Source organism: Megalops cyprinoides, chromosome 8, assembly GCF_013368585.1.
Source record: "Megalops cyprinoides isolate fMegCyp1 chromosome 8, fMegCyp1.pri, whole genome shotgun sequence".
NCBI lineage: Eukaryota > Metazoa > Chordata > Actinopteri > Elopiformes > Megalopidae > Megalops > Megalops cyprinoides.
Window position 1 is genome coordinate 23161152 of NC_050590.1, and position 10818 is coordinate 23171969.

The 10818-nt window shown below is 38.2% G+C and overlaps 1 protein-coding gene across 2 annotated transcripts; it reads right to left on the bottom strand.

The window, feature by feature from the left end:
• Window positions 1-1935: 1935 nt before the first annotated feature.
• si:ch211-71n6.4 (para-nitrobenzyl esterase) lies at window positions 1936-10420 on the bottom strand. Of its 2 annotated transcripts, none has more exons than XM_036535189.1 (9): window positions 10179-10420; window positions 8114-8814; window positions 7183-7290; window positions 6888-7084; window positions 6329-6528; window positions 4109-4167; window positions 3851-4018; window positions 3312-3533; window positions 1936-2713 (listed from the first exon to the last, which is right to left on the bottom strand). In XM_036535189.1, exons 2-9 carry the CDS (start codon window positions 8805-8807, stop codon window positions 2571-2573), a joined length of 1791 nt encoding a protein of 596 aa, XP_036391082.1. In that variant the 5' UTR covers window positions 8808-8814; window positions 10179-10420; the 3' UTR covers window positions 1936-2570. The 2 variants fall into 2 exon arrangements, with proteins under 2 accessions (XP_036391082.1, XP_036391083.1); XM_036535190.1 differs by lacking the exon at window positions 10179-10420 and adding an exon at window positions 9143-9238.
• Window positions 10421-10818: the final 398 nt, after the last annotated feature.

Genomic DNA, 10818 nt, shown 5'->3' on the forward strand with positions numbered 1-10818 from the left:
CCCCACAATTGGTGTTGGTCTGTTTTCTTTCTGGTATCTGCATTCAGGTGGAAGAAAAAACAGAAGGAGAATCCCATGACTGTGATCTGGGAGGCATCGGTCTGCCTACCCAGACTTTTTCAGAAGCAGTATTTTTTTCTTTCTTCAGGAAACATTTCAACTTGATTTTCATTTAAAAAAAAAAAAAAACACTTTTTTGTGTAGAAAGTTGTTTCTAAAAACCTTGGTGCATTCTTTTCTTTTCTAATAGTTTTTTCTACTCAGTTTGGTCACATTTGAAAAAGCTGAATCTTTTAAGTTTATTTATATTTGCATGCTTAGTTTAATTATTATTTCTATGCATATTTTTGTTGTTTTTGTTCATCCAAATATGTAGTATCGTGGTCAATACCTACAAGCATTAATGCCAGGAAAGGGAATCTATTTTTGCTTGACAGTGTTTTTATATTTTTCATGAGTATATTTTCATATTTAATACCCCTAGTATAATTTCATGAGAGACTTAACTGTGCATTGCCCCTAATATATTTATAATATGTATAAAATAGTAAACATTTTGGAATTAATGATTGGACTAATTAATTAATTTTCCTGCTGTTTGATCTGGAAACTTTCTTAAAATGTATGAAAAAGGATTTTGTAGTGAGATTTTAAACTTTTATTGATCGTGGTGCATGTTAAGGCTTTTCAAATACTCACATTGCTGAATAATTTTACCACAGCCTATCTGATCAAAAATGTTTAAGTGGTGCAAAAAGTAACCGTATTACAGAGGCGTTTTGGCTTGGTGCCATTGAAATTTTAACATTAGGAGTTTTAATGTTGTGCAGTGCTAGTTACTGTTGTTAAAGAGAAGACTACTGCAGTGGTGAACTGTGGAAGTGCCTATTGGCAGTAGCCCATAATTCCTGATTTAAAGCATTTGTAGCAGTGCATAACCTGCAGAAACCAGAAACTTGATATTTCCATAGTACTGTAAGTTTTATATTTATTGCTGAAGATGGGGTTAAGACCCTAGGTTTTTGGATAAGCAAACATTTTCCTGTTGTAAGCTGACATAGACCACACTTTATTTGACTTATTCACATTTGTTTCATTGATAAGGGCTGAAGGACAATTGTACTCACTTGTCCTGAATGAACTGAAAATCCATAAATGATATTGCCTTTTCAAATGTTGAGAGTCCATTCTGTAAAACCTACACAGGGGTGGGGGAGGGCTACATCCTCCAAGAAAAGCACCTGCACTGTAGTTATTTCCTGCCAGTGTTGCTTCTTTTGGAGCACTGTTACACCATGATATTACTTATGAATTATGCAGGTTTTGTATGTCATTCACATTGGAGCCTATTCTGTGCATACAATGTACTGTTAACTGTCCTGAGATTTTTTTTTTCAGGGTTATAGCATTATAGAATATTCATAAAATAAAGATCAGGGCTTAGGCATGCCTTGTGCCTGATATAGCTTGGTAGGGGTTGTAAATGTGTCAAGTTCAGTGTGATTTTTCCCTTTATGAAATAACACAAAGCGCACAATGGAATAGTCATTTTAAACAAGATATGGTTCTTGTAAACAAAGGGGTCCAAAATATAATTAATAATTTATGCCCTCAACAGATGTAGAATTTCACATTTTGGACTCTAGCATACACCACCAAGGATATTCTCTTTTTTCCTGCTGCTGTAATTCCCTGATAATCATGATAGGTATTGTTGAAGCCACTCACTATTTGTCTGCTGCCTGTATGTTTGTGCCCCAGTGGGAAAAAAAAACTCTTTCCAAAATATATTTATTATATGCATTGAAAAACTAATTTTGTGTCAATAAAGACTTGAAATCTTGTCGCATTTTCAGTATGTTTCATATTACAGGAGTGATGCAGGTGTAAAGCACTTAGAGCATTGGTTGAATGGTTTTAAGTTTATTTCCTGAGTGAAGAACCTCAAATACATTGAAGACAGTTTAAAAAATACAAAAAAGCAACAAAAAAGTTTATATTATAGTGCAGCCATATTGTCGTGAAGCCATATGTAAACAGTGTAGAAAATATTTGCAGATGTGTTAACAGAAGAGGTAGCTTAATGTTAACTAATTCATCCTTTAGTTGTGTTCCTTTCCAAATAAGTCTGCTCCATATAAATTGAACAATGGCATTCCTCCACTTCATAATATATAAAAGGATGGCACAGACTTCCTTGCAAATTGAATAGCAATGATTAAGTGTATTACGACAAGTAAAGCAATGTAGCAGTTACTGAGCATAGCCTATGTCATTATAGTGGTTTAAGAGCCTCACATTCTGTTAGAAAACACAAAAGGGGATTTTTACAACCTAAAAACTCAATTCTAAATTTGCCAAGTAACCCATCTTTCCTCATTTACTGTCAATGATAAAAAAAATTCCTTCAAGTACTTTTCCTTTTAACTCATTCAAACTGCATATAGATTTTTTCAATCAACACATCTCTTCACATTCTAATTATGTACTTTTCCCCCATATACATCACATATGTTAAAAAAAAAAAAAACAGTAAAAGCTGTAAATTCATTGCGCTGGTCTTCATAGACTCAGTTTATCCATGCATAGGGATAGAAGCCATTTTGTTCCCACAGTGTGCACCTCATGGCACTGTAGTTTTGGGCCACAGTGATATTACTGGAGAGCAGTGCTGTGTATGGCGGGTACTGTGGCCACTCACCAGGCATCTCACCTATGAGGTAGCAAGACATTATGGAAAGTTTAGCTGGCAATATAATACACTACACAAATGTTTCAACATTGATGGGCCATGGTTCTGTGGGTTTCAGTTTTAAAGAGAGCCAGGTCGGCTTAACATGCAAACATCATAAGACAATACAGTTGTGTTTCATTGTTGTCAATGGTATTTCTTTCATAAATTGTCACACAACTTTCTCCCTTTGCATGATTGCCCATCTTGGTGTGATTTCAATCTTGTTGCCTAGCAATCTGTACACCATGGTGCAGGATTATCCTGACAGAACAACCCATGATCATGCCACATAATGACATGCAGAACAAGATTTTAATATGGAAACAACATACTATGGCTATTTTACAGGATTTACAGAATTGCCATAGCAAACTTATGGGGAACCTTGTAAAGCCCTCGACTTTTCTGGTGCTGATATCAGAACTTTACATACTATCAATTCAAGTAAGAAAACACTACTGAAATCACAGTAGGGGTTTTGAGAAATCTATGAACCAGTACTGTCTCTGATAGTTCATGATGTCTCTGTGTTAGAACAATTCAGGCTGTTCTAAGTGAAAAATCCTAGCCCACTCACCTGTTTTAGCAAAATGGATAAAGTACTTTGTCATGGTGTCTTGGAAACTGTCATCCTGCAGGCTTGTCTCTCCCAACACCGCTTTCAGACCCCTGAAGAAGGCCAGGCTATCCAGCAAGTGGAATGAGAAGCGACTGGGAAACGGCAGCAGTTTGGAGACACTTGCTTGTTTGGAAGGTGTATGAGTCACTACGTAGCGGTACACAGGGCTCTTCAAGGCCTCTGGAAGATGAGAAATAGCATGCATTACAGATGACTACCAAACAACTCTCCCCTCAGCATGGTGATGCCTGGAGAAGGTGCGTCACTATAATGACAAATCCAAGAGTTTGGGCATATATACCTAACATTATTTAATGTTAACCTCTAAACACATTTGTTGATGGACTAATCATTACTTAGATATCAAGGAAAACTCAATGATTCTGTGGTTTGAGTCACTCCACAAGTCATGAAGGTGAGACACTGAAGGCAGGGCTGAATTAAAAAGACCAGAGCGAAGGACAGTTCCTGAAGGACTGAAAAGTAGCGCTCATTACTTGCAGCTCTGCTGGCCAGGTCATTGTTGGGGCAGGTTTCTCGCATGTCTGAAACAATGGTGGTGTAGAGTCGCTCGGGACAACGGTCTTTTGTGGGACATTTTTCAGAGACGGGGTAAAGGTCCAGGACTTGCTTAGATAGATTTCTTCCGAAAGGGGTCAATTTATCTGCAGCAAAGAGCAAAAGTGATGAAACTATGCATAATGCACCAATACTAAAAACGGATGAACCAGCAGAAGCAAAAGTAAGGTACATACCTGTCACAAACCATCGGTAGTCATCCCAAGTCCATACTGAAATGTTCTGATAAGGTGGACTGGAAAAGAATGAAAACAGAGTATGTGAACTAGGAGTAATACAGTAAAACAAAAGAATGTACTATACAGTAGATTTAAATGTTATATATTACTGGAAGTAGACACCCCTTTTCAGGGCTACTTAAAATATATGGAGAAGTTACAGACAAAAATGAAAGAGCAGAGAAATTCAAACGAGGGCTCTCAAAACTTACTAGACCAACATTATGAGAATGCTTTCCTGCATGCCTTGCTAACTGGTACTATACTGTGCATAACTTCAAAATGAAAACAACACATACTGGATTCAAAAAGCTTAAATGTAGAATGTAGAAAGATGTATATGAAATTTAAACCCATCCAATTTACAAACCATAGATAATGACTGCATAGGCTCCAAATTTGTTTCAAACACAGAACTGATGCATTCCTACTACCACAGACTGATAATTTAAGAACATAAAACACATTTTGAAACAAAAACAAATACAAATAACATGCAAGATTCTACACAGATGTAAGTAAGAAATAATTAGATTAAAACCAACACCAGAAAAACAGTATCTTCAAGAGAAAAAAATATGGGTTACTAACAATGGATTATTAAAAATACATGGTCAAAGGCTAAATTACAGAGTAGTGAAAATGCTGTGATATATTGGTTAACAAAAAAATAAAAGGCTGTGCAGTACCAATGCTAGCAGGCAGAACATTCCACCAGCAAGGAGAGAGAATGAAGTGAGAGATTTAGCATTATAACAACAAAGTTGGAAGCACAGGTCTCTAAGAGGGTGCCGAGCTCAGGGGAAGATGTGACTGGATATCACAATCTGAGGTGCAGAATTGTTAAACATTATACATTTTAATTTTATACGCTATTAGGGAATCTTGGGTATAACAAGATAATTATACTGCCTGTTTAATACCCTTACTTTTCAGGCCAGGTTTTCAAGGAATCCTGACAAAACAGTTACAGTGGATATTATTCTTTAGGTGAAAAAGATCATGTCTTGAAGTACAGGCATGACCCTATTTTGGGCAAATGACATTACACTTCTAGCTAGACATCACGCATGGTCTTTGGTTGCTCAGCTGGACAGCAACAGAGACAGACACTTTATAGCGTTTATTGAAAGAGCCCACCAATCACTGTTTGTGACTACATTTACCCTCCAAATCGGACTCTATTGAGATTTCCCATTACGGCCTTATTATACTTAGCCAAGCTTCTCACATAAAAATGTGAAAGGAGGTACAATCCTAAACTAATCGTGAACAGTGAGCTTATGTACTACAAGTATCTAAAATGTTTTCCCTATGTTTTTTGTTATATCTAGCAACTCTCAGGACAAAGTTTGATGACCTTGGACCACAACTAATAGAAAGCTATATAGCTACGGAAAGCTATATTTATATACCTTTATACTTTACCTTTGAGAAATTTGGTTTGAAGTATATTTCATTTAGTTAAAGAAATATTAACATCAGCATGGTGTTTACGAGTTTTTGTAATTTGTATCAAAGAGATCATTTAATCAGTTTAACAGATTGGTTCAAACAAATACGGTTGAATTTGTTGCTGAAATGCACTTTCAGCTTCATTCAGGGAAGGAAAATGAGGTGAGGTGTGAGCCCCAGCATCATAGCTCTTTTACAGACAAAAAGTCTTTACACCCACCCTTTCAAATTAGACTTGGTTCCAATGTGATCAAAAAGGGATATAATATCACTGTATTCTGAAAAATCAAACCTTTCAATGCAAATCTGGATACTACCAGGGAGGGAGGTGAGCAAAAAACAGAACGACAAGGAAAAGACAGAATGCCAAGTGGCATAATTCTCCAAAAGAAAAGGACATAATACAAGGAAAGCCAGCCATCAGATAACAGATAAGTCAGGCACATGCCCAGTAAATATCAGAACATCTAATCAGTGGTTTATACATGCCACACTAAGGACTTATCCTACCTAACCAAGTGATTCATAGTCACGCAGGCACACAGAGGCCTGAGCAGTACAGACAGGAATGTCTGGCCACTTGCTTTGTTTCCTCTGAACACTGAAACGCAACATTACACATAGTTGTTTCACTGCATGTTAAGGAAAGGTGACACTAGTGAGTGCAAGCAGAGATCCTTGGGAGGCAAGAGTTTATAATGCAGGAAAGTAGTAGGAGGTTACCTGAAGTCAACTTCCTGCTCAGTGGTGCCGATGACAAAGGGAACATCATTGTAGCCTTTTCCTTTTTCCCACATCTTGAAAGGGGCATCTGGCAGAACGTACCCATCCACTACAGCCACAGGGCCAACAAACCTGTTTTTCATCGGTAAGTCAGTTAAATCCTCTGCTGCCCAGTAAGGGTATTCTTTCCATGGGATGGCCTAAATTGGGACAGGAATTAATTGTTTGAAACAGAAGTGTAAATGTATAGCCCCCTACCAAAATGAAGAAATTTTTACATCTGACTGAAGAATGGTTATGTGAATAACTACTACAAAGGTAAATGTAGGCTCTAACTGACATTCATAATTACATTCCCTTACTTTGCCACACATACTGAAACTGACTAACCAATCAAATAGCAACTAACTGTTAGCCTTGTATTTGCAAAGCCACAAGACAAATTTGATAATAAAGAAGAAAACCAGCTGAAAAAAAATTATTCACTTCTCTTTAGAAGTTGTACTGGGTAAGAGCATCTAACTAAATGTAACTCTAAGAAAATAACCACAAATCTGACCTTGAGGACCTGGGCCTTAGAGAGTTTGTGCAGACATGCTAGATCCTGGCAGCCAGAGTTATTCAGGAATACCAGGTTGTCCTTTTCAGCTTTCTCCAGGGAGCTGTTGTAGATGTATGAGCCACTCATGTCAATTGCCCTGTGGAACAGGCCCTTAGCCAATGGTGACATCATCATGGTCCATACAGATGTCCCTCCTGGATAGGCCAGATTTACAGTCACAGTAAGATATTGTCAGTAACATCTCAAATGAACATTAGGGCATTTCTGCTGAATGATTTCAATATGATCGTACCGGAGCTTTGCCCAAACAGAGTGACATTTCCTGGATCTCCACCAAATACATGAATGTTTCTCTGAACCCACTGCAGTGCTGCAATCTGGTCCATGAAGCCATAATTTCCTAAAATAATAAAAAAGAAACATAAACTTCAAACTAAAAAATCTATCTCCTGCCTTGCCTACTGTTTATAATGATCATTACTTCTGTCAGTGATGCGGAGAAAAGATAAACAGGGAGTATATGATTAAATACACCATTAACCTACCTGATAAATAAACATGTAAAATGAATCATTATTCATGGGCTAAAAAAAAAAAAACCCTTTCAAAAATGTTTAATGAATGGAAAGGCAGACTGTTACAATAATATTGACTGCTGTACTTATGGCAGTAAAATAAGCAGTTGGTTGAGTGAACACCATGCTGGAAATAATTAAATGATAATAACAGTCAAACAGCTCATACTGACATGTTTTATCAGGCCTGACAACAGTCTGCTGACCACTGTGCCCGTGAGTTCATATATTCACAAAGACAACAGTTTATTATTTAAATTTTCACAGTGATTGATTTGAATGATTGATTGGGACAATCATGGATAAATCAATAGCAACCAATTCTCCCCATTGTCATTAGGGGTGGTCATTGCACTTCTCTTAATTTAGCACACAAATGTCACCATACATTTGTCAGGCTGAGTGACACACAGCTGGTCCTCTAAGCAAGACCATAATATTACCCCTAGTTGTGATAAAAATAATCACATGTGATGTAGCTATGTTGTTGGTTAAACTTAAAATACGTACATCATCATATCTATGATGGGAAACATTAAAATCAAGAAAAGAATATAATGTTTTACAATTCAAGATCCTGCATTGTTCACTAATATTTACAGTTAAAAGGCATCTTCATTACAAAGTGACTTAAGCTCTAGGACGTACCAGACGTGTTGGTGGGGGAGCCTTGTCGCAAAAGCTCAAGAGCCAAGAAGCCGAAGGCATTCAGACGGTAATTCAAGCTGACGTAAACCAGTCCAGTCTGGGCTGTCAGCTCTTCACTGGGAGAGTAGCCCTTCTCAGACCCACTCAACATGTGCAGAAACCCCCCGTGGAGCCACACCATCACAGGCAGTTTCGCGTCTGTCTGAAGAGTGGGGGTCCAGACACTCAGATGCAAGCAGTCCTCCTCCCCCAACACCTTGCCATGCTCATCCATGGGGTGCACCTGGGCACACATGTCTCGAGACCTGGTGGCATCATAGACCCCTTTCCAGCAGAGGCCAGATTCTAGGAGGTTGGCTGGAGGCTTCCACCTCCGGTCCCCGACTGGAGGCACAGCATAAGGGATCCCCTTGAAGGAATAAACCCCATCTTTCACGCGGCCCCAAATCTCTCCACATTCAGTGTAGACATCTACAAAGCCACGTGGGGGAGTCTGAGCTACATAGGCCAGGTAGCCTGCTAGGGTCAGGAGGCAGAGCACCCCACAGCAGATGAGGAAGATGCACCTCCGAGAGAGGACTAAGAATGGGCTAACATAGCTCCGTCTACAATACTGCACCTCCTCCTCACCTTCCTCCTGAACAAGATAGCGGTACTCATTCTGCTCCCGTGCATCATACACGTCTTCATTCATCTTGATTCTGGGAAGAAAAAGAATATGTTTCAGCTGTTGACATTTTCTTCCAGAGCTTTTCCTGATAAACTGACACGCAAATGGTGTACTATTTTTGAATGAAAACCCATTTTAATATAAGGTCCACAAACATCGAAACGAAAGGAACACTAGTTTTACAAATTACGACCAGATGTTATTAAATGATCAAATAATGACACAAGCAGTAGGCTACAAGGCAGAACTATTGTAATTGGTAAGCCACAGCTACACGTTGCCTCATATCGTTGTTTTCTGACAGATAACAGAGAACCGTACACTCATCAGTCTTTCAGATCGCGAAGTAGGCTACTTACTAGGATTAAGTACTTCGTCTTCAATATATTGTTGACGAATGGCAAATTGTTACTGTTGTTACTATGGTTATTGTGTTTCTCCTATACAAATGATTTCTTCTTCTGTGTCAGCAATAAGACCATCCAAAAAGAGATCATTATATAAGTAGAAACCACTGCAAGTTTAATTTCTTTCGATGTGGTAGAAGCCTACGATCGCCCGTTATGCACGCAGAGCTAAACAGGCAGAGTTGAGCTATTTCTGAGTGGAAGCAGACAAATATAAAGAGTTCCAACTCCCAGACAGACAGGTGTACACAACCGTCAACGTACGCCATCTGTCGAGAGAAAATGGGAGAGGGCAGAAAATCGGCGGAAATGCTTGTTTTCCTCATTCGCAAGAAACAATACGTGACCTACAGCGAAAATGTACAATCTTTGTAACAACCCTTTAGAAGTTTTAATAAACTTGTAACTATCATAACAGCATTCCTCGATTCCTCCACAGTTAAACTAGACATAAATCGACGAGGAATGACGACAGAGAGACTTATCCTACAAAATGTTTGTTACTGTAAATCAGTCTTATCCTATAAAATGTTTTGAAGTATCAACATCTCCACACAGCTAAAAGTGATGGATATACCCGATAGCATTCATAAACATTTATTATTTAAAATATTTGTCTCGCGCACGGCTGAGCAAAACAGGCTACTTTCTTGGCAGTGTACTTTCACTTTCTGCAACCCTGCCTTTTGTTCAAAACAATCTGAAGACCATTTTGAGTAAACAGGTAAACTGGCTTATTTTGCAGTTAGGATTATGTTTTGTATAATATGAAAATCATGCTTTCATAATACTTTCACTTTGGAAAAAAGTACGTAATCCAATACAGCATCTGCGATAATCTGAATAAATTACTGCGAGATGTGTAATTAATTTACTATAGTAAACACGATTTCTTTAAACCAATTTCCATAGCTCTTAAATAGTCGGTGTTCTAGTTATGTTGAAGCAATATTGTTTGCGTTTTTTCTTCTTGCAAAAATAGACTTACCATTACCCATGCCAACTCTGTTACGCATAGAACTGTTGTGCTGCGCCTCGGTTTCAGGAAAAAATGGCTCCCCCCTTTTCCCGATCAATTTACGTTTAAAGGGTTGTCAGCGTGAACTAACATTTCCTCTGAGCAATTCCTCTCCACGCTTGAAAGTATGTCTCAGATGAATTATCCTCATTAGCATGAACTTTATTTCATTATTGGAAAAGTCTCGAGATGTGACCACACAGTCCTCATGCATTTCCAGTGCTGAAACTTGAAATGCCTTTTTCAGACAGGACACTTAAGCCTTTCACCTTGTCAGTCAGCAGATCAGTTGCTGTGTCTAGCATGGCACCTGTGATATATGCTACACTATATAAAAAGCATGTACAATTACAGGATGTGCTGAGCATTGAACCACTTCATGAAAAGCAAGTGGATAAAACAATTGCCAGATGACTATGTGCAAGTAGCAGTAACACTCATCACCCTACTTCTGGTAAACCACAGTAATTGTCTTTTTTGTTTTGTTTTTAACCAAAATCAGCTATTCTGAATTGCTCTTTTCAAATTTAAATGCCTATGTACAAAACTGATATATTTATGGAAGCACTTGCAGGACTGTTACACTTGAGGTCATTGTGAATTGCAGAGA

What these genes read in the sequence shown, in the direction of transcription:
- si:ch211-71n6.4 (XM_036535189.1), bottom strand. Translation starts at nt 8,807, where the DNA reads ATGAATGAAGACGTGTATGATGCACGGGAGCAGAATGAGTACCGCTAT. An exon ending in CTCCCCCACCAACACGTCTG is followed by an intron (nt 7,291 to 8,113) that starts GTACGTCCTAGA and finishes TTATTATTTTAG; the next exon opens with GAAATTATGGCTTCATGGAC. An exon ending in CTAAGGCCCAGGTCCTCAAG is followed by an intron (nt 6,529 to 6,887) that starts GTCAGATTTGTG and finishes GTCCCAATTTAG; the next exon opens with GCCATCCCATGGAAAGAATA.